Genomic DNA, 24621 nt, shown 5'->3' with positions numbered 1-24621 from the left:
CATCTTGTTGAACCTGGGCTCGGTGTAGGGCAGGCAATGTCCAGAGCTCCAAGACCTATTGTGTTTTTAAGATCCTGGGCATGAGTCATAGGCCTCATGTGCTTTTGAGTCACCTATTGCACAGGACTCTGCCCAGGCATGTCTCTGTGCTCACCTGCAGTTTTTTCCCTGTGCCTCCTCCCCTGTGATAGAGGGAGCCTATCAGGATTACTGGCGGGAAACTGCCCAAGTTTGCCTTTAAAAACAGACATTTTTGAAACAAACATCAGAAAGGTTCCTGCATTGCTGCCTGGTCTGATCAGCCAGGGGTTTTGGGGGTCCTTTCTCCGCTCTCGTTTATTTTTGAGCGTACCCCTGGTTTTTAAACCCTCCCCCCCCACACGAAGAACGAATTGCTGCCTGAGATCTCCTGATTATCAAGACCATACCGAGCCCTCCTTGCTTCTTCTGATGTTGCTGCTGCTTCTGCCTTTGCTGCTGCCTTGGGGACTGGTAAGAATCCCTCTGTGAAACTTTCCATACTTTTATTTTTTTACTTTAGCTGCTGGCTCTGTTTCCCAAGCACACAGACTCAAGCTAAACCTTGGTCTGTGTCTTAAAACCTCTCTTAAACTCCCCCGTGCTTTGCTGCTAAAAATAAGCTTGTGCTGCTGCTAAGCTCTGCTCCCTGCTTTCAGCTGTATCCACTGCTGCAGCCACCATCCCTTGGCTTCCTTGGGGGCTGCCTTGGGAGCTGTATCCTGGGCACACACCACTCTGTCCTCTGTAACTTCCCCATAGCATAAGGTGCACCATAGGTTTTGCTTTTTAGTTTAATAAGTCATAGTTTGCTAAGATTGTAGAGCTTGTAAGTTTCACCTGCCTTGTTATAGTTTGCTGTTTTGTTGCTCTGTATAGTTGCTTGTTATAGTTTGCTTAGAATTGTGATATTTGTTGTTTTGCCTAGTTGTTGATTAAGATAGATTTAAAAAAGCCATTGCCTGGTTGTATTCTGTACCTGTTTTATTACTTTGTATAATCTGCTTGTAATTCATATAAGTTTGATTAAGTTAGAGGATAGATAAGGTTTTCACTGCTTGAATTCGTCTTCCCGCTGTCCCAATCTCTCCCTGAACTTTCCCGTGTCTGTTTTTCGCCCGCTCCAATCTCCCCCTCTGTGTACTTCTCCGTGTCTCCCTGTTGTAACCCCTTGCTGCTTCCTCCCCCCCCTTGTGTAACTTCCCAAACCCTTTGCCGCTTCTTCCCTTTTTTGGGGGTGTCCCTCTAGCCCTTCTTTACACCTCTCTGCTGCCTCTCCCTGTATCCCCTGTGTTCGTGCCCCCGTTCCTCTGCTGCCCCTCCTCTACCGAAGATCACCATCACACTGCTCCATTTGTCTTCACCCCGCTGCTCCGCAACTTCCCTGAAGTGCTCTCTACTGCTGCAGCCTGTTTCTTCCCTCAACCATCTCCCCCATTCTCCACATGCCTTCCCATCGCTTACACATTTCAGCGCTCTCCCCTCTTGCTGCTCCCAGACTCCCCTTAAGTGCACTCCAGCTGCTCTTGTCTCCCATACCTCCAGCCCGCAGGCTCCTGAAGACTGCTGCTCTGGGCTTCAGAGTCTCTCGCTGCTTGCAGCTGCACTCTCCTCTCGTCAGATACCACTAATCACTCACTCCCCTCCCGCCTCCCGCTTCTTGACCTAGCTTTAGGTACACTCTTGCTATCACAGCCTCACAAATTAAGTCAGTAATTTTCTACATTGCATAATTTCACTTATCACCCATATTGTATTATTGCACCGTGACTCACATTTTACTTGTGGTTATAACACCCTATTAATTGCCTCCATTTTTCTAATATACTTTGTATACCATTTTTATATAGAAGCTACCATTTTATTTTGCATTGTCTTTTGGGTATGTTTTGCATTCCACACTGTATCTAGAGTTGTTCCTATATAAAGTTAAGTTGCTTATTGACTGTACTGTATCCCATTGTGCTGAACCCCACTTACTGTACCCCACTGTTAAAACTCCCTACACTGTTCAATAAGAACCCCCCCCATCATTGTCTATTGTAAACACTTTATAAACCCCATCCCATCGCACTTCGTTAAATTCCCACCACTTCCTTTTCCCTTTAATAAAGAAATTAATTGGCACCCCACCTGTGTGGTAATTGCTCCCCAAGATCCCATATACCTGCAGGCAGGGACAGATACATTGCACTCAAGAATAGTATCTGTCATTTCCCAAAATGCGATCATGCAGGATGTTGAGGATAACCCAGTCACACACAGGCGGGGTTTTGCCTCTCAGAGGATTGATGCACCACCTGCTTACCATCCATTGAGCTTACAAGATCTTGCAGGTCAGAACAGAGGTGACTGGCAAAGATACCTAAGGAGTTTTGTTTTGCCTGCTTGCATTGCACCAGGTGCCAAGCATTGCTCTGACTCCCTTTAACATATACACACTTAAAAATTAGGATCTGACATCTGGGAAAAATGTCTTAGTGGTCAATGTAACTTCTTGACTCACTTTATTTAGTAGTCTAGTCAAACAGACTAGTTGGATGCATGCACACACACTCCTGCATAGAAACTTGAACAATTTTGTACTTTAAAAAGCTGTGTTAAAATGAAGTAGTAAGATTTTGTATCCGTTTAGTATAGAAAGAGTGCAGTCTCATTCCTTTGAGTGGCATAATTGTTCATTTTATGCAATTTTTCAATCTATAGAATGCACAAAGATCTGTCAGGAAAGAACTAGAAAAGTATCCATTGAGTCATCAAGTACTCTCAAAGTTCTTTTTAAATCACTTCACAGGCAGCAAAATATAACTTCACTTTCAAAGGGACAGTTCATTTCCATGGTAATGTGGCTTGCATTCTAGAGCAGCTGAAGAATGGATTTTGAAGTGGGTGGGTACTCTGTTATACTTCAGTAACTAAGCAACCAGCAGATGTACTCTGTGCTCTATTTCCATAATAAATGCATTTAAACTACATTTGTGTTTTGCTTTCTTACTAGGTTTTAAAAATTCTGGGTTTAATTTGTGGCAGACCTTGTTGTACCAAGAGGCGTACAAAAATGTGCAGAATGTAGGCTGAAAGTCACTTACAGGGGATAGTTTGGCTCCTCCCATGCTCTAAGTTCTTGATGCTAAATATTTATTCTGCTGCCTGAATTATTTATAAGCAAATGATAAAGTAAAAATTAAGGGGCCCTGCTTCATTTCTCTTCCATTCAGAAATGGGCAGTGTCAATGTAAATACAAATATTGTAGATAAACCATCTATTGGAAGATGATTATTACTGAAGTTTTTAATAAGGCTCCAGTACTCTTCAGGGCAGTATTGATTAAAGAAAATGTAGTTTTTCAGCAAGGTAACACAGCCCCCAAGATCTGAGTTCATTGCAGTGTTTTCTACTAGACAAAGATGGACTGTTGAGTGCATTCTCCTATTCAAAGGATATTAAACTGCCAGGATTTATCATTATTCAGTAGCTCTCTAATAACTAATAGAATTCTTTTTAAAGTATGAACGAAAATGTAAAGAATAATTTAGATTAAGTGTGAACTTAGTATTTTGCTGCCTGATCTGATGCTGGACACTGAGAAGGGAAGTTTGGCGCACCCCATTCAAAGTGTCAATCTGTTCTAATAATCTAAATTGTAGAATACACTATCTCCTATAGGACTTTCCACTTAAAAATCCTTGCAGAATAGGGTATGACAGATAGTCCTCTGCTAGGATAGTAGTGGTAAAACTGGTACTTCTAGATTTGTGGGGGACTATCCCAAAATAAAAATATTTTGGGGGACGATAAAAGCAAAATCAAAGAAGACTAGGTTAAAAAAATCATCTGAACATAGCCACCTAGTTGCTGGCAGTCAGTGAATTTCCAGATGAGCTAGATCTTGGCAGCTTTTGATTGCTGCTTGTCTTTCTCTTGCTGCAGGCTGGTAGAAGCTTTATGTTCCCATGCTGTTGTGATAGTACTGCAAAGTATGTGACTTTCTTGTCACAAACATACAAACCTGGAATTTAACAAAAATGTGCCATACTTGTGTGGTGGAGGGGCCAGCAGACTGAATTAGAGTGACCTGATGTCCTGCTTTTATAGGGACTGTCCCAATTTTTGGGTCTTTTTCTTATATAGGCTCCTATTACCCCCGCACCCCCATCCCAGTTTTTCACATTTGCTGTTTGGTCACCCTAGACTGAATGGATTACAGGGCTACCAGCCGGGTTCTTTGTGAGGAGGCCACAGATTATCTAGCAGGGCCCAGAAAGAGAGAGAATGCATTGGCCTCCTGGGAAACAAGCCTGGTGCATCAAAAGTGGAAGGCTAGTTCTTGGGTCTGGGAGTGGTTGGGCAGCTCAAATGCTATACTACAAAAAGTCTGCTCCTCAGAGCTAACACTACTAAGATCAGTGTAAGCCTTTTATTAGTGTGTGTTTTGACACTGGTCTATTTGCTGCTTTTTTAAAGACTTCTCTTCTCTGAAGAGGAAGGGAAACCAGTGACAACGTTCGCTTCCTGTTTGAGTTTTACATTCTCCTTGCTCAGAAGAGGGAAAAACACTGCATCTCTCAGCTTGCTTGAAGGCTTTGCTTTAACTCTCTCGCAGAGAAAAGCAAGGAGTTTGTTTAATGAGGAAGAAGTAATATGCTTAAAGGCAAGAGCATTTAGAAAGCAAACCTGGAATGTTGCCACAACTCCAAGGAGCAGGGAGGATTGGAGTTTGCTCGCCTCAGTGCTGATGGAGTGCTAGGAGATCGCTGTGTGACCACTTAAGTACCATTTATTAGACCCTAATAGTGTTGCTAAACTAACTAGCCTAATGTCCTCCACAAAAATCTGTCTGTAGTCATCACGATGGCATATTGATCTTATTTGTGATTGTCTACATTTACATTACCCTAGCATACCTGTTGGGTTTCTGTACTGACAATTAATAGCTGCTACTTGGTGGTTTGTACCTATTTCTGTATACTGAATATTGTGTGTGCAAGTCTACTAAAACATTTATTAAGAGGAGACCATGAAATAAAGCCAGTTCCATTTAATGTTAATAATTTGTATTTACCATAGTGCTGAGGAACCCTAGCCACAGACAAGGATCCCATTTTGCTAGACACCGTCATAACATAGCAAAAAGCAGGTTTCTACCACCAGGAGCTTAAATCTAACACCATGTCTATGCCACAAAGCTTTACCAGTAACAGTTCTGCCAGCATATAGCAGCTGGCATAGCTATTTCGGTGGAGGTATGTTTACATTTGGCTGCCTTTGCTGGTGCAGTGGGTTTCCATAGTGCCAGGTTGTGTCCGCAGCAGCTGTGCAGCACAGTGGGAAGGCATCCCATTATCCCCATCACCACCATCTGGCACGTTACTTTGTGGGAAATGTTTGCTGGAACACATGGTGATATTAAGGGAAACCAGTGCTCTCAAGGAGTTGTGGGAGTTTGGGGTCAAGTCAGGGGTGAAAGTAACTTAAAGAACTTACCAGTATGCTGAAGTCCTGAGGCGGGACCTGGCCTCAACTGGAAGAGACAGGGCCTTTTAAGATTTACGGGCCCTGGGGCTTTGGCTGTGGCTGGGGGCCCCAACGCCTTTAAAACACCCCAGAGCTACCAGCTGCAGAGGCGGCTGGGAGTTCAGGGGCGAATTAAAGTTTCCAAGGCTCTGCCCACCGCAGAGCTCTGGGCCCTTTAAATCACCGCAGGAGCCCGACTGCCTAATGCCAGAGCTCCAGTGGGGATTTAAAGGGCCCGCAGTGGCAGGACCACTGGGCCATTTAAACCCCCACCCAAGTCCAGCTGCTGGAGCTCCGGCAGTGCTTTAAAGGGCCCAGGGCTCCCCGCAGCGGCTAGAGCTCTGGGCTCTTTAAATCACCACCACGGAAGCTGGTCCAGTCTGGCACAGTGTACTGGCTCTTGCCGGTATGCCAGACCGTACCGACTTACTTTCATCTCTAGGTCAAGTTCCCACAATTCCCTTTGGTCCATCTTGATATCTGCTGTTTTTCTCATGACCATTTTCAGTCTGTCCACCACCTCACTGGCAAATAAGCATGCTGAACAGATTAGCAGAGCTCTTGTGGCTGCTTTAAAAACAGGATGACTGATTTGTTCTGTATTTGTGGAACCACAGCTACCACAGTGTGGCCGGCTGCCTGACACTACACATGAAAATACTAAGGGGAAGTGGATGATTCGGCTATTGAATGAAACTTGGCCAGCTGCTGCAGGTGGCCACTGGCAGTTCTGGGTCCATGCAGCAAGCACCAAATGGTGGGATCAGTTTGTGATGCAAACCTGGGATGACCAGTGGTGGCGGCATAGCTTTTGGATGCAGAAGGCCACATTCCCAGAGCTGTGTGCTGAACTCATCTGGCACAAACACACCAAAATGGGAGCTACTTTTACAATGGAGAGAGTGGATGTGAGACAAGACACAACAGATGGATATGGCTAGAGGGATGGAGAAGTACAAGGAACCAATGTGACAGTATTGGTTTGCCTGATAGACTGCAGTCTCAAGACAAATTTGATTGTTTTCCTTAAAATCTGCCAAGGTGTATCTAACCCTTCACTTATCTATAAATAGCAATTATTAATTTTAACCAAATGCGTGTCTTTTAAATAGTCCAAACTATAAGTCTTCCAGTATCGACACTAACAATCCACCTCAGGTATCCTTTTCTGAGTGGCATATGTTCCCAAGAGCTATATAAGAGGCATTTTAGTTAAGTATATTTGTATAATGTCCCAAGTCAGATAATTCAGAGAGTTATAGATTTTTATGAATATGAGGGGCACTAGAGTTCTGTGAACCACTCCCAGCCTTTGAATAAGAAATTCTCTAATTCAGGTAGAGCCACTCTGTTTGCATATTATGAAATGTCTAAGTATTCTAAAGGATGAATAACTATGATTTACGGTAGATAAAAATTCAAATAATGTTGGACTAAAATCCATCTAACTGTCTCCATCTCCATACAACATGTTCAACCCTGCTAAATGAACTCTTTACATTAATTTTACAGCTGGTAAGAGGTGACAGATTGACAGTACTGTGGACTGAATTCTGCTTTTCCACCAACGGGGTAGAGCAGCGCCACTGTAGTCTCTTCCACCACAACCATCCAGCCTCCAGTTTCAACCATGAGCTGGAGGGACATCGGTCTTTGGCGTCTCTTTCAGGAGCCCTTTTGATTAGAATGTGGTTCATGTTACTAGTAATTAGTTGTCATTGCTATCTTAGTGACTGTCTGATGGATTATATGAAATGTGTTGGTGGCCTTAGTCCACTTCTTAGTGGGCAAAAGTCAACATCAAAATTGCTACCGCCCATGCCAGATAGTTTCAGTTATTATGGGGCATTCGGCAGAGATGCCAAGGAATGGGATGGGCATAGAGAATTAACGGTCACCTTATCCCTAGATACAGTTAGTGACTGAGGCAGGCTAGTAGGGAATCAAAGGGATTCTTGTATTTTGTATTCTGAGCAAAATATTTTGGTTTCAAAGGCTATTTGTCTAGTAACTCTCATTAATTTTCAAGTGAGTATTAATATGAATAACTGACTTATTTTTCCTCTACAGAACTATCCGTGTGTGGCTGAAGAGAGAGAGTGGGCAGTATTGGCCTAGCATATATCATGCAATGCCATGTAAGTATTTTGGGATGTTCATTCTTTACTGTGTATTTGCCGACTGACTTCTCTAGGCCTGGACATATCCCTCTGAACTCGTGACCTTTTGGGGAGCTCACAATTGTATGCTAGATACTGTGCTTAAGCTAAGTGTCTAGGTTCTCTGAAACTTGTTTACCAAGTTATGAACCAATCAAAAATCCCCTATATTTTTTAAATATAAATTATTTGATACTTTGTAAAAATTTCTCCTTTGTTTCTATTACTAGCTTAAGTGTTAGTAGTAGTAGTGACTTCTTTCTAAAAGCAAAAGGCAACGTCCCTACTCTGAAGAGATGACAATCTAGTTCAGATTCATGATGCACCAGTATGAATTGAAAGTGGTGTTGGAAGTTCTGCGGAGGAAGTGGTGTCTCTCTTGTTGAGAGAGGGTCTAGAAGAGAAGATTGTCTGATATGTGAGAAGAGGGAGGATATCCCCAAAGAGGTGGCATCAATGAAGATACAAAGAGGAGAGTGGGAGAAGAGAATGCATTGGGGCTGGATTGGATGGCAATTTGAGATGAGCTCAGTCTTCTGGCATATGAATTCTGATGGCATAAACAATTAATTAGATACTGGGTAAGTGATGTGACCACTGTTGTCACAGCAGCAGCATCCAGAGATGTCAAGCACGTCCATCCACCATCAATGAGCTAACTAAAGAATGAAAGCAGAAAGAAGTGAACAGAATTATAGACAGGAATGGAGTTTACAGAGCCTTGAAATTAAGGGGAAATCAGAAAAATCAGTAATGGGATTTAAAGTAGGCAGTGATCTGATCAGAACAGAGGGAAAAGGAGTGCTTATTTTTAACTAGGCGTCCTGGACGGACAGGAAGGTGGAAGCTGAGGGAAGCCAGAGAGGAGAATGTTACAAAAATTATGGGAGGAGATGACCATAGCATTTATCAAAGTTAAGCAGTAGGGAATGGAGAAGAGTGGGGGTTCCATAGATGATGATGATGTAGAGGAAGATCAGAAATGGAAGTGGGCAATGGAAGGAGGAGAAAAAGGGTGAGAGACACCAAGATTCTGAGCTGGAGCAGTGGGGAGGCTAATGGAATTTTGGCTCCATTAGAAGGGAGGGGCAACCTGAGGGTGCGATATCCAGGTATGGAAGTTGGAAAGACAGTTGAAGGTGAGTGAAGAATGGGGGAGAATTCAGGAGTAGAGGGGAAGGTCTGTGTGGAAGGGAAAAAGAGTGGAGGATGAAGGACAAAGTCCTGAGGGTCATTAACAGAATGCTGAAGAAGGGAAGTGAAAGTGCAGCAAGAGGAAACTAGAATCGCTGAGTCAAGTGATCAATGAATGCTTGAACACTCTTATATCCAAATGTAATGCAAATCACCAAAAGTCAGGAAACTCAGTCCAGCCTCAAATCCTGCCACTAAAGGCGTGAGTCAAGGCTGAGGAGTCTCAAGTAAGAACCTTTCAGATTTCACCCCTTTCTCCTATAGTACTAAACCTTTAAAATGCTTACTGGGCAAGACCCTGGTGTTGGCTACTGCAGGATACTGGACGTACAGGTCAATGGTGGACTTCAGTGTGGCAAATCTTAGCTACCTTCTAGAGAAGGGTTGCACTAGTTGTAGAGGCAAGTTTATAAATGATGCACACAACAGGTTGGGTCTCTGCAAACAGCAGGTGTCATGAGAAAACATTGGGGCATCTTATTAATTCTGTCTCAAATCAGTTCTGAGCAGGGAAATTTTAGATTTTCCTCTGTCCCCCTGTTCTGATCTTTAAGCTCAGTTGACCTGTGGCATGTGAATCCTGCCGCCTGCACCACTTGTCACACAGTCTAAAATGACTTCCAGTTGTGAGTCCCAGTTTCAGGTCAGACTGTTAGGGCCTACACACCAAGCTGGTGGTATAGTCTACAACTGGATTCACCAAATGTGCACTCCTGATCAATCTATTAGTCTTACTATTTAGTCCCAAACACTCCCTTTAGGTCAGAAGTGGGCAAACTAAGGGCCACATCCGGCCTGTGGTACCATCCATTGAGCTCCCAGCCAGGGAGGCTAACCCCCGACTCCTGTCCTGCTCTGCCCCCTCCCCCGCAGCCTCAGCTCGCTGTGCTGCCAGCGCTCTGGGCAGCGAGGCTGCAAGAGCCGCCATGGTGTAGTGTATTAAATTGCTCCTTGTAGGAATGTGCTACTCACAGAGCACCAGGACTGGCAGCTGTAAGTACTACACCATAAGTGGCACATTCCTACAGGGAGCAATTTAATACACTACACCCTGGGTAGGGAAAGCTGTGCCTCCCCAAACAGCCTGGCCTCTGCCCCCTCCCAGCCCACCTCAGAACCTCCAACCCATTCAACCCCCCCGGCTCCTTGTCCCCTGACTGCCCTCTCCCGGGACAACCCCCCCCCCCCCCCCGGGATCCTCCCTGCCCCCATCCAAACCCTCCTGCTCCCAGTCCCCTGACTGCCCCGACCCCAATCCACACCCCTGCCCCCTGACAGGTCCCCTGGGACTCCCACTCCTATCCAACTGCCCCTTGGGAACCCCTGCCCCTTATTCAACCTCCCCCTCTCTGTCCCCTTACCATGCTGCTCAGAGCACCAGGACTGGCTGCCGTAAGCAGTACACCGTAAGTAGCACATTCCTAAAGGGAGAAATTCAATACACTACACCAGCCCTCCATACAGTTTCGGAACCCCGATGTGGCCCTCGGGCCAAAAGTTTGCCCACCCCTGCTTTAGGACTCTTCAACCTACCTTGCCATCCAGACAAACTGGACTTTGTGATACTGGTCACTATACCAAATATCACATCTCATTAAGTTACTCCCAACCCCAAGGGGTCCGTCACTTATCCCAGGTCAATGGATAATCTTGACATCACACCAAAGACAGTTCTGGCAGCCAGTTTCTCTAGTAAACAGCTAAAGGTTTATTAGTTTTTTAAAAAAAGGAAATGAGTTATTGAGAGGTTAAAGCAAGTAAAATACATTAACAGATGAGTCAAAGTTTATAAGTCTACAATTATTAACGTTTCAGTAATCTGCTGAATTTCCAAAAGTTCCTCAGGGTTACCCAGAGTAGTTCTAGGGATCTTTGTCCTCTTGATTAGTATTCCACCCTGTTAGCATCCAAAACAGTTCAGAGATACAAGATCCATCGTTGAATCCATTCTTAGAGTGTTTCCAGGGAAGGCAATCTGGCAGGTGTTTTCATTCACAGCATGAACTCTTCTTTTGCTGATTTAATATAAACAAAGTCTTTGAATTTCCGTTGTCGAACACAGCAATGCCTGCTTTGAAGTTAGCAATCTTTTACGTTTCCAATGCTCCATTCTCATGTGATGAGTAAACGTAATGTAAGCACAATGGGATAGCCTGGAACAATCCTTCATGAATTTTCATTAAGTTTACACATCAAGAACATTCTTATCTAAGTATTCTCACAATTTTTGATCTAGGGTTAATTAAGTACAGAGATACCCCTAATGTAAATAGAGAGCAATCAACAGTTTGTAGATAAATGAAGACCATATCCTTTGCATTTCCTTTGAAATATATTAACAATCAAGTGAATTAGTACACTTAAAGTTTCTTTGATAATCTCACACAAGAGAATTGGCCTATTGCTCTGACTTGAGCTGGCCTGTCAGCCTCACCCCCACACCCAATTTTGAGGAATATCTTGGACCATCCCCCTCGCCCAATATCTTGGAAAACTTCAGAACTATCGAACATGAGTCCTGCTGTTCTATCATTTCTTTCTAAGTGCATACAAGTATACTCCTAGGGCTGTGAGGTGTTGCCTGCGGAATTGACACACACAGTGACTTTTCTATATCATTGTTTCTGAAAGCTATTGGATGGGACATGAGTGATTGTCACTACCACTGCCCACACACCTCCTACATCAGAAGTGACCTTGCTACCGGAGTGTGGAGTGGCATTGCTGTGTTCTTCACACAGTTTCTTTTAGCTTCTCTAGCCAGAAGCAGGGGTGGCTCCAGGCCCCAGCACGCCAAGTGTGTGCTCGAGGTGGCATGCCACGGGGGGCGCTCTGCTGGTCGCCGGGAGAGCGGCAGGCAGGCAGCCTTTGGCGGCATGTCTTTGGAGGGTCCGCCTGAGGGAGGTCCACCCGAGCCACGGGACAGGTGACTGGCAGAGCGCTCTCCGCGGCATGCCGCCGTACTTGGGCGGCGAAATGTGTAGAGCCGCCCCTGGCCAGAAGAAAGCATCACTGGAGCAGTGACTGTCTAAAAAGACTTGGTAGGGCTGTAGGAGGGGGAAAAGATGTCTCTTTGCTACCAGAATGTGCTGCTATCCCCGTTCCCTAGCATAGCCATCCCAGTAGCATCACATGCATACATGACTTTGGCATCACTATTCAAAACACAGATGTACAGGATTCTTATTTGTGCTTGTTACTTGTTAGTATGCTGGGAGTGGTCTGGGTGAGGAAAAGGGAGAAAGAAGGGAGAGCTACAGGACTGAGCCAGATGTCAACTGTTTGAGTTTCTGCCGGCCTTGCGTTGAAATAGGTCATTAATGGAACGAGAACAAAAGGAGAGAAAGCACTGGAATGAAACTTTTGAGTTCTTTAGCAGATGGGACATACTTTTGTTGATGATTTTAGTTGTTGGAACAGCACCCTCCTCATGCTTGATAGATTATTACTTCTGGGGAAACAGACAATGAAAAGGCACTGCTGATCTATATGGCCTACAGGGATGAACTGAAAAACAAGTTAATATAGTTCTCATGTTCAGTACATTAGTTGACTTAGCAGCAGCATTCTTTACAATGGGCCTCTAAAAGATAACTACAGGCAGCTCATCCTTCTCATGCACATTCACGAAGGCTTTGTTAGTGTTAAGCATTCGAGCACTGTTTAACCTTACTTTTGCCTATGAATGGCCTTAAGATTGTGAAAGGGAAACAGTCTAGCAAAGAGAAATATGCTAAAAGAATGTAGAATGGAATACTGTAATAGAGGAGGGTGGAGTTTCAGTTTTGCACCAGGAGGTAGCCTGCTCTGCCTACCTAATGTTAGTCTTAATAGTTTCAATACAAACTACTGTGATTTTGGGGAGAGTGAAATAAGTTGTAAATCAGGATATACATTGGGCATAAAAATGATCGCTTTTAAATAATCTCAGTATTGGTTGTATCCCATCTCAAGGGACTCATAGGGATAATAATTATGTAAAGCAGTGGTCCCCAAACCGTAGATCACAATCGATTGGTCGATCCTGGAGCCTCTGCCAGTCGATCACGATCTCCGGCCGCTAAAAGTCTGGCTGCACAGCAGGGCTAAGGCAGGCTCCCTGCCTGTCCTGGCCCCATGCCACTCATGGAAGCGGCCAGCATGCCCCTGCGGGGGCAGGGTTCTCCGCGTGCTGCTCCTTCCAGCAAGCACCATCCACACAGCTCCCATTTGCCGGGAATGGGGAACTGCGGCCAATGAGAGCTGTGGGGGCGGTGATTGCAGGCAGAAATAGTGCACAGAGCCACGTTGGCGCCCCCCCCTTTAGGGCCACGGGGCCATGCTGGCCGCTTTCGGGAACGGTGTGGGGCCAGGGCTAAGCAGGAAGCCTGCCTTAGCCTCACTGCGCCTCCAACCAGGAGCCACCTGAGGTAGGTGCCACCCGGCAGGAGCCCACACCCCAACCCCCAGCCTTGAGCCTCCTCCCAGAGCCAGCACCTCAAACGCCCTCCTGCACCCCAACTCCCTCCCAGAGCTGAAAGTGAGTGAGGGTGGAGAAGAGCGAGCTAAGGAGAAAGGCGTGGATGGAGTGCATGTGCGGGGCTTTGGGGAAGGAGTGGTGCTTTGGGGAAGGGGCCGGGTATATACTGGGTTGCACTGAAATTCAAAAAGTGATCTTGTGTGTAAAAAGTTTGGAGACCACTGATGTAAAGTAACAGTATATACTTCATTGTAGCAGAGAGGAATGTACCATAGGGGGAATATAGAATATATAACTTGTTAATTCCTTTGTAATTCAGTTTGAGAAGGTGAAACTGAATGCATTAAGGGCGAGTCACTTGTCATATTTGTAAGTAAATGAACAAAACACACTACCTCAAGTCTTTTTGGTGACAGAAGGGTTACTGGATCATTCCATTCTGAAGAACATCCCTTAATAAGACTAAAGCAGAGGGGCTTAATGAAAATGCCTAGTCCTGTGGGTAAATTTTTCACAAGCCTTTAAATGTTTTACCAGCTTAAGTTCTATTTTCAAAGCACTTAAGTCAATGAGACTTAGATAGTTTCAATGGGAAGTAAGCATGAAAGGGCTTGTCTACACACAAGCAGTATCACTTTAACTATACTGGTACAATTAAAGCAGTTCAGCCACCTACGGTGAACGTAAATAAGCCAGTAAAAAGGTGCTTTATGTGAGAGAGGAAATAAGATGTATGGCATTTTTGTAAACAGAAATAACTGCATTTACACTAGGGGTGGTACTAGTATAACTATTGTGGTTTGAGGGGGGGACGGGACTCTAATAGAAATAGTTATGCTAGGCCTATGTTGTTTAAGTGCTTTTGAATATTTTTATGCAAAAGCTTTTTTTAAATTTTTTTGTAAGCTCCATTACTGACACATTGTTTGTGTATTTTTGGAAAAAGCATGACTTGAAAAATAACTAATTTATTAGACCCCGTCACTGACAGTGATTTGTAAAAATCTGATTTTCTGTGAACTATTAATGGTATTTGCAATGGCAGTAGAGGTTCTTTAGATTAGATGCTATCTAGCACTGGACCAAAAATGTAGGGTGGGGATGGTATTTTAGAGATTTTATATAGTCTGGTATGATACAGTGATTTTTTTTTTAAAGAATAACCATTTGTCTTAGACACTACCCTGCTGCAATGTTAGAAACCTAGACATAACAGCATTGTGCCAAGTACCAGCAGTTGAAATGACCTCTTAACAGAAGGTGAAACTGACCAGTTTAGTTTCACTGCTCTGAATTTGCTTTAAATCCACTAAGTAAATGGTGAAAAGTAAACTTTTCCATTCACCAGTTTCACTTTAATAATCTCTGGTGGTGTTAGTAGCAGCACAAAATACTGTTCATTGTGACAGCTTCATTTTTTAACTGAAGCCTTTTCTCTAGTCGTTTAGCAGCAAGTTAGACATTCCAAAACATAAAGTGAAAAAACAAGTAATCAGAGCCACTCTTGATCTACTTGATTGACTGTTGTGCTCTTTGAGTTTCTGTTGCCATAAATTATGCTGTATTCGTCCCTCAATAAATAAATCAATACAATCCTAATCTCCATGTGGTGGTGAAATTTCAGTTAAATGTCCAACACAAACTTTTTTTGTATTATCTTGTCTTTATTTTGTGGCATAATCAGATGAAGAACATGGAGGCTTTACTGGATTGTTGGATGTTTTGATACCAATCTACAGTGTTTGTTTAAAACTGTTGAGAAAACAAGTTGAAAATATATAGGGTAATCACTATTTATAGAAGCAAGTGCACATATGTAGTTAGGTGTTGGGGGAGGGCTACAAAAACAGAACAGAAAAATCCAGTGAAAAGCAGTACTAAAAATCTTTAGTTCTTTATTCCTGCGATCAATATATTAAGATTAAGATTAATGGTAAAAATCGGAAGGAGCAAGAATTCCTGGCCCCACTGCTAAGATTGCCAGTTGTGATGTTGAACCTGTCCTGCAGAAACTTGATCGAGACTTCAGCTACAACATTAAGAGGCAAAAAACCCAAAACTATCATTAGACACCTAAATTGGATTAAGAAGTCTGTCTATAAACAGAGAGCAAACATAACTCTATTTCTTAGTAGAAAATTCTGACTCTACACCAACATATTAACATCACCAGATTCTCAAAAGAGCCTAAGACATTTTTTACAAAGCAAGCTGCAAGAGTATGTCCTGAAAATTTGTAGTGTGGTAGTTGTGTAGGGCAATGTGTTTCTAGGGTGTTAGATAGAATATTGTTTTGAACATACTTTTAGTCATTGGTTACAATGTAATCTAATTATAACAGAGATGACTGACAACTGTAATTCCATTATGGACTATCTGTCTTTAATGAAACTCAATGACATTTCAGTCCATAGGCCTTTCCTATTTCAAGAATTTAAACTGATGGGATGTAAACCTTAGAAATATTATTATTTTCAGCTATAAAATAATCAGAAAATGTAGAAAATCAACTTCAATCATTGTTAAATCCACAAAAAATCTAAAACTGAAATGTCTTTAATATTCTTTGAGGGGTTTGTGACCTCACAACTGCTCTTGTAGAACATTTTCTGTTTAAATAATTTAACTGAGGGGGGGAAGTGGATCATGAAGTAAGGAGTAGTTGTATAGCTACTCATTTATTTGATGTAACAGAGTTTACCGAATAGCATTGCAGGAAGAGTGTGTTTATGCTTTTCTATCATAAGGGGTAAAATAAAGAATAGCCTCTTAAGTATGTTAGCTAGATAGGGACTCCAGAGCTTCAAGATCAATGAGAATCATGGTTTTGTTAACGTCATCAACATGTTCATTTTTTTCAGCTCCATGTTCATGCATGTCTTTTAACCCGGAAACAAGAAGGCTGTCCGTAGGTCTAGACAATGGTTCAATCTCAGTAAGTACATATAAATAAATTTTCCCATTGAAATACTTCCCTTTTGAGAAGTATGTATATATTTATTGTGCTGAGATTTTTAATTAGCATTTGCTAAATGACAGATTAACATTGATCCTACCTACTAATGACACTGACCGCTCTAGTGCAGAAAACAGAAGACCCATGACAAATTTTAAACTAACTGCTGTATAAACTTGAGCTGAGTTTAGAGGAATTAGGCAACTAAACAAATTGTATGGGTTTACTTGTCCAATAACAAGTTTTTAATTTACCAACTTTGATCAAATTATTAATCACTTGTGCTAAATTGGTCTGGGAACACAGCAAATGGGCGTAAAGTTACTCTCAGAGCCATATAATGCATCTCAACTCATACAGTTAGCTCTTTATATGCAATATATAGCACTGTACAAAGACTGGTCCTGGTTACCCTCTTATTAATTCAGTGTTCCGCAGATGTAATTCTCCTTTGAGAGAGAACTTCCTTCCGTGGAGTCTGTTCTGATTTACAGCAGCGTGAACGGGTCCATTTGCCTTTCAGTAACTTCTGAGAGATCCCCATGCGTGTAAAGAGAGCAGAATATTGAAGCAGAGATCTGCCATGTGGATCAAAGGGGCCCGCTGTTGCCATTTGATTGTAATTATTATGGAAACTGTTACTTGGGGGTCTGACTAGACTAAGAGCTGTTTTTCGGTGCTCAGGTGGCAGCGGTGATCACAGGCATTCTGTCATTCTTCCAAATGAGAATCTTGGTACTGTTATCTGTAGCTTTGACGTTTCATGGTCAGACCTTTTGCCATGTGCTTTACAAGGGGCCATATCTTAACATTGATTTGGAAGCTGAAACAAGTGTCAAAGTTAACTCGCCTTCTTGGTAAGCATGCTGTCCTATGGAGAGCACATGGCCCCCGTGCTTTTGGATCTGCCCTGTTTACCTGTGAGCTCTCTGGTAGGTTTTACGGTGCTGGCTTTGACTTCTAAAGAATAAAATGACCTGGGAACAGCCTGCCTCAGACTGCATCTCCCCATTATATTCTGCTATAGTTGCAGTCAGCAGAAGCGCTGATGTGAAATCCTCATTAATCTAATAAAGAATGGGGCGGGGGGCTGACAGGGTGTTCTCTGTACAGGCTTCATGAAAGCCTTCCCTCCAGTCTGATTTAGTTTGCACTTGTCGTCTTTCAGCGCACACTGCACTTGTTTTGCCTGGCCTTTGAGGAGAGGGACAGGGTTACTATACTTACCAGCATAATGGAGTGTTGGTATTTTTCATCCTGCATGTGTGAAACAGGGAGCTGATAGAAGTGTGTTTCGCATTTGTAATTCTAAATAATTGACAGGGCACTTGGATCCTCTAGGAGGACACATGTTGTTTGTTGTAAAGAAAGAAAATTGTGGCTTGTATGTTATTGGGTTTGTTGATATAGGGCTACATCTACACACAAATTCTATTCTATCAGGCTTTTTTTTCCTTGTGTTGGCCCTTTAAATGCTCTGACAGTACCAGCGTCATATATTAGCAGCAACAGCAAAAATCACATAGCATACAGATTTTTTTGTAATATTCCTCCAACATCTGAATTAGTCAGGTGTTCAGAGGAATATCTGATTGCTAATGGTTCAGAAAGCAGCAGTTATGTTCTAAAATATAAAACAAAATTTCTGGGAAAAAGTTATGTTGGACTAACTTTTGACTCACAGTCCAGACTATTTCAAATACTTTGGTATAGGGCAGGGAAGGAATGCTACTTTCAGAAATCAAGGAAATGTGTTAAAATAATCTCTCTGCATGCACTTTTAAAATGAGACTGATTCCAGTAATATGCCTGGCATTTTGGTGAATGGGGTAGTGCATTGTAAGGAGGATGTTGGTGTATAGAGACGCTGCATTACTGTCAAAATCAGTAGAGGGACAGATGTTCCACCAGAGCTGGTGAAAATGAGCTCAAAGACTGGTGGCTGAGATGATATACTGTTCTGTTTCCATTTAACTTAACCTCTGGCTAAAAGTTAATTAGAATCATTCAGCCATTTGTCATGGAGTAAAACAAAGTGGATGATAAACTTCCCTCCTTTTGCTCCTAGAAGTAACACAAGTGGCTATTTTCAAATTTTATAACTTTTCAGCTTAGAAGTTTACATTTATAAGCAGAACCTTTAAACCAGATGACAGATTATGCCTTGCGGTGATTGATTTTAATCACCATTGACAGATTGCATACTTCGTTAAGAAATGGTGGCACTTAAAACAAAATCATGTTGTATTTTTTTCTTGTGCTCTCACTCTGCAACCCCTTCCCCAAATCTTGGCCTGAAGTTGGGAAAGCTGTCTTTGAAGAGTACCTCTCATTCCATTGCTCCCTCCAAATCTTCAGGGCTATTTCAGGTCCCTTAGAGGCCAAGGGACTCTTCCCTCCAAAAACAAACTTTCTGCTCCAACATGAAGGAAAATTTTAAGTTTTTGGAGGAGATGCCAGTCTCCCACGCAAGTGGCTGTGAAGAAACCTCCCTTTTTATAAAGGTGTCTTAAAAGCTCTGCCTCCCTTTAATGGTAAGGACATTTATACACTATCACTTATTCTCCTACTGTTGTTGCTGCAAGCAAAGATCTTGCATGATCTCAGGGCTTGTCTTCATGAGCACCTAATGCATGGCAGGCTAATATGTGGTAGACTTACACTCCAGCTTGATGCAAACTCGGCATTTGTGTGGACGGCAAGCCCTCAGTTGGGCCTCAAGGAAAAGATCCCATCAAATACCCCGTTCAGAACAATGACTCTTTATCATCAGGAAGAATTGATCTTAACGTCTTCTTCTATCAGTTGCTCCTGCTAGATATTTAGAGACTTAGTCATATGGAGCGTTTTCAGTGTCTGTAACGGAATAACTGATGTTGGCTTGCTCACCCAGATTGTGTCAGTTAGAATCTCTTTCCTCAAGAGGCAAGAAGATAAAATCATAGTTTGTCACCCATAGTTTGCCAGCCTGTTGATCTGATTCATATTCTCTACAAAGTGAGTTACTTCAAAACTTGAGATCTTAAACTTTATTTTGCTTCTAAAGTGTACCCTGTGAATTCTACTCTGCAAACTAGGTCAAGGAGGCTTTTAAACCCAGAATGAAAATCTTACTTCAAATCCAAACTCTGTGCAGAAGCCCCAACTCTTTCTGCATTTTCTGAAATCTTTTAATCCTTAATATCCTTAATCCTGAGCAATATTTCCCAGTTTTAAAAAAAAAACCCACTTTGATCATCTTTCATAATGTCCCTTGGGGGATAAACAAAATCTTAACTGTAATTGCATTGTCAACAGTATCTTTTAAAGAGCCTCCATCCTTTTCTAATCCTGAAGCCAATCTGTTTACCTCTGGGGGAATGTACTCGCTACCGCACTCCAACAAAAGTGCTGTCTGCCACCCTTTCAAATAAGAGTCTAAAATGGAAGCTGTCTCTGGGTATGTGTGTCCAAACTGTATAGTCTGTCAAGTGGGATTATGAGATCCTTGGGCCAAAGGTCATTTTTTTCTGCCTCTGCTACAACACTGAGCACCCTGTTAGCTACTAGCATAAAAAATGTTTGAGGATAGTAGACTCTCAATCTGCTCACTGATTTGTCAAGAGAGTACTATTAGGATGCCTGTGTGGCCAAATTCAAGATTTTTCAGATGGGAAAAGATTAAAATTCGCAAAGGATATTACTTTAATTAAAATTTTAAGGGAAAATATTGGCCTCTCTATCTCAACTGTTATTCAAAGGTTTATATGTGGCAATGGACTCCCCATCATTGGAAGCTTTTAAGAACAGGTTGGGCAAACGTATCAGGGATGGTCTAGGGTTATGTGGTCTTCCCTGAGCACAAGGGGCTGGACTTAATGACTTCTCAAGGTCCTTTCCAGCCCTACATTTTTATCATTCTGTGACTGACTAAATAAGTGTATATTTAGAAACAAGTCAGACTGGCATTTGAAGGGTTCATCATAGCAAACAGTGTAGGTAAAAAGAGTCTAACAGACTTCTGAAGAGCCCAGTTACCTTGCCGACCAAAAATTTGTTTATAGCAGCAACTTCCATCCTGATAGGCAGTATGTGTAACCAATGTGGGCATTCAGAATTGTAAGTGGATGTGAAAGAACTCTTTATTTAAACAAACAAACAAACAAACAAAGCTTTTGTTTACAGCCCATTGTTGCTAGCCACAGAAGAGCAACAGACAGTTATCTTGGGGTCCATCTTTGTCAGATGTATCCGCCTCCAATTTAAGTAATGATAGGTCCAGTACAAATGCATTTCCCTGAACACACACGCACACACCCCGAGTGGCCAACTAAGTATTGCCAATTTAGTTGTTTTCCAACCCTCCCCTCTAAATTCAAACACCACTTCTAATTTCAATTACTGAGGAAGGTACTGTGGAAATAACCCTTACAATTTGTGGCAGATGTGTTCTGAACTTTGTGGGTGACCTCTGTCTTTATGATGGACAGAGCCAAAAAGTTGTCTAACAACTGGCAATCAGTTGCTTTGACAATAGAACCATATTCCATGAAAATAGCAATCTTATTTATATATATATATATATATGTTTGTGTATTGTGTGTGTGTGTATATGCATATAATAAAAATATAAAATTTAGTTAGAAAAATGAAAATATACCTTTGTAGAGTTTTTAGAAATGAAATCCAGTATTCTGAGAGTGGAGACTAAACAAAACATATAAGTGCAGTAGGCATGACCTTCATGAGCAGGGCACCCTATATTAAAATACTTGTCCATTGGAGCAACTAATTCAATCATTTTTTGACAAGGATAGGGGAATGAAAATGCAGGAAAAGAAAACAGTGGTCAAAAGGGGGAAGGGAAGCAAAAAATTAAAAAAAAAAATGTTGAGGAAACACCCAAGAATGTGTAAAGAAGAGAGAATACAAAGCAAGAATGAGATGTAGCTATGGATTTTGTATGGGAAGGAAGAAAATATGGCCAAAACACAAGGATAAAAACCATGGATTGTGTTCAGGTTAATGGAACATTCTTTCTTATACATTGCACCTCCTGTTTAAGAAAGGAAAGGAGGGGTTAAAGTTTGTGTATAATAATAGTTTGTCTATTTTATATCTCTGTGTTACTAGCAAATATCTATCCACAATGTATTAAAGCATAAATAGATAATCAATACATTGGTAATCTTTATTCCACTTTCACCTTCGCTAGACAGTGACCATCGTATTCCCTATACCACGACGCCATAATATTTTGTTACAAAGCATTTGAAAAGTCTTTCACTGAAGACTAGTGATTAATATGGTCATGTTACCTAACTACCAAAGGCAAAATTGGAACTAGTTATGAGTGTGCATTGTGTGTATACCAGCTTACTTCCTTCTGGAAAAATGTCGCAGGTTAATTTGAGGTGGGTAAAGATGGTGATGAGACTGGAGTTCACATGTTACTGATAGTTACATTAGTAGATGTGCAGGTAGATGATGTTGGTCCTGAGGACCCAACCATATCAGCCACACCATCAGGGACTCATTCACCTGCACATGTACTAATGTGATATATGCTATCATGTGCCAGCAATGCCCCTCTACCATGTACATTGGCCAAACTGGACTGTCTCTACATAAAAGAATAAATGGTCACAAATCGGACATCAGGAATGGTAACATACAAAAGCCAGTAGGAGAACACTTCAATCTTCCTGGACATTAAATAACAGATTTAAAAGTAGCCATACTTCAACAAAAACACTTCAGAAACAGATTTAAAAGAGACTGCAGAACTAAAAATTCATTCGCAAATTTAACACCATTAATTTGGGCTTGAATTAGGGACTGGGAGTGGCTGGCTCACTACAAAAGCAGCTTTGCCTCTCCTGGAATTGACACCTACTCATCAATTATTGGGAGTGGACTACATCCACCCTGATCAAATTCTCCCTGTCAACACTAGTTCTCCACTTGTGAGATAACTCCCTTCTCTTCATGTGTCAGTATATAATGCCTGCATCTGTAACTTTCACTCCATGCATCTGAAGAAGTGGGTTTTTTACCCACGGATGCTTATGCCCAAATAAATCTGTTAGTCTTTAAGGTGCCACTGGACTCCTTGTTTTTGTGGATACAGACTAACGTGGCTACCCCCGATACTTGACGCTATTGGGTATGTGACTGGGTTCGCTGTTGCCACACTAAAGTAGCTACCTCTGGTTCAAAACCCTTGAGTCCATGCACCACTGCAGTGTCATATGGAGCTTTAAACTTAAAGGTTAATAAGGTAGGAATGTTTAACTGTTACACATTGTGGCAAGTAAAGCGGACTTATTTTTTTCAGATAACGTCAGGAAAGTTAAATAACACTTCACACTAAGGAACCTTGGTCTAAATTAGCATTACTGTGAAGCACTTGATGCTTTGGTTACATTGTTAGGATCTTTAGGGCAATAACTAATCGAAACTAACATTAATGGTGGAGCAGTTTCTTGCTGCTGTGAGGGAGAAAGTGTCAGGGTGACCTTGGACTAGAAATTCAGCGCACTTAATAGATTTGTTACCACTGTTAATTGTGCTCTGAATTGTAGTCTGCCGGTGCCAGGGGATAGCCATTGTGAAATGATTAGAGTAAGGGAACAGTAGGTAAAGTAGGGCAAGTCAAGAGAGCGCAATTATAATTAACTTGCCAAGGAAACCTACAAACATCACACACTTGCTTTTGTGCTCTGTTGCTGCATAAACTGGTAAGACAAACCAGTCACATTTCATTTCTCAGTCCAGTGTTTGTAACCTTTGACTGACAGGCTGTAATATTCATTAGTCTGACCTCAATTTTAGTGGATCATATCCAGTGCCTTGGTATAATGGCCTCTTTTAGAGGAAGATTGTTCTGTTACTATTGTGACATGGTTATCTCGGAGCCATTTTACTGCAGGCTGATTTTTGGATTAAATTGGCCACCATTTTAAAGAGTTAACATAGACCTATAGCTACTTCACAGTGAGATCTGAGAATACCCTGGTTATTCTGTGAAACTTGGAAGCTATAGGGAAACATTGGCTTTTTTTAAATAACTACCAAGTATCTAGTCAAAGAATGGCTTTTATTAATTTTTATATACAATGTACTTTTCTTTACAAGTAGATTGAAGTACTAGTCATTCATTCATTATTTTGGCAATTCTTGCAAACTGGATACCCCAGTACTCTGTGGCTTTTAAAACTTCATTTATTTTAAACATTTTTACCTAGCCCTGGTCTACACTGGTGGAATCAATGTAAGTTATGCTATTCACTAAGCTGAAGTTGCATAACTGAAGTCGATGTACTTAGATCGACTTAACCGTGGTGTCTTCACCATGGTGAGTTGACTGCTGCTGCTTCTCTATCGACTCTATCTGCGCCTCTCGCGGTGCTGAAGTACAGGAGTCAATGGGAGAATGCTTGGGGGTCGATTTATGGCGTATCGATCTCCACTAGATTTATTACTGCCCGCCAGTCCGGCGGGTATTGTAGATATACTTTGAGTCTCATTTTTCCCCTTACTCTGTGCTACCTTCACTTATTTCAGTCTCTGTGATCCTCTTCTCTTTCACTGAAGTCACAATAAGGATGATGATTTTCCCCCAGTGTCATGGTTGCTCTTTTCTTCTCTTGAAGTCTCTCAGCACTTGCTATCTTGTGCACTTTTAGCTTTCTCTCACTTGCTCATGTGTTGACTAAGCCTGTACCCATTTCATGCACCTATTTCCCTATGAAAGGACTCCAGGAGCTTCCGCCCCAAAGTTATGCCATACTGCTTGAACATGTCCCCCTTCAATTGTTTTTTGTCTAGTCCATTATAAGTCACTTTTTTAGTGTCTGTGTCCACCATCAATCTGAGAATGAATTCATATGATCCTACCACAAAACACAAACTCTGAGATCTGGGTATTAGGCCATTTGCAATCCAGTATCACAAGACTTGTATCTGATTCTTTTCATTGAGGCCAGTTCTCCCACAAAACTCAAGCAGATGGACACCAGTGCTCCCTGTGAATACTAACTTGCATGGGGTTTGCCGCTCTGTGCTCCAAAGGCTGGAGACTGTTCTTCAGGTTTTCTTGTATGCTGATATTTTCATAAATAGTTCTTAAACTGTTAATATAACTTCTGTTGCTTTATTTTAAATCAGCACAAACCTGAGCAGCACTGGGAGGCTGACAACCTCCTCTAATGTAACTGGCAAACAAGTGCTTGACTGAGGTTCCATACCACTCCTCCTCTCCCATCTAGAGAGCTTGTAATAATCCATGGTATTCCACAGATACACAAATTTAACTGTTCGCAGCCTCGTGTAAACACCA

At 42.0% G+C, this 24621-nt stretch overlaps 1 protein-coding gene across 1 annotated transcript in view; it reads left to right on the top strand.

Annotated features, from left to right (window-relative positions):
- The window catches only part of WDFY2 (WD repeat and FYVE domain containing 2), a 125183-nt gene that overhangs the window by 62788 nt on the left and 37774 nt on the right, over positions 1-24621 (top strand). Inside the window, exons 2-3 of the mRNA XM_030564340.1 lie at positions 7604-7671; positions 16207-16280. Coding sequence (XP_030420200.1) covers positions 7604-7671; positions 16207-16280 — 142 coding nt within the window. The remainder of the gene's footprint in view (positions 1-7603; positions 7672-16206; positions 16281-24621) is intronic.

Source organism: Gopherus evgoodei, chromosome 1 (assembly GCF_007399415.2).
Source record: "Gopherus evgoodei ecotype Sinaloan lineage chromosome 1, rGopEvg1_v1.p, whole genome shotgun sequence".
Classification (NCBI taxonomy): domain Eukaryota; kingdom Metazoa; phylum Chordata; order Testudines; family Testudinidae; genus Gopherus; species Gopherus evgoodei.
This window is presented reverse-complemented; position numbering and strand designations above follow the sequence as displayed.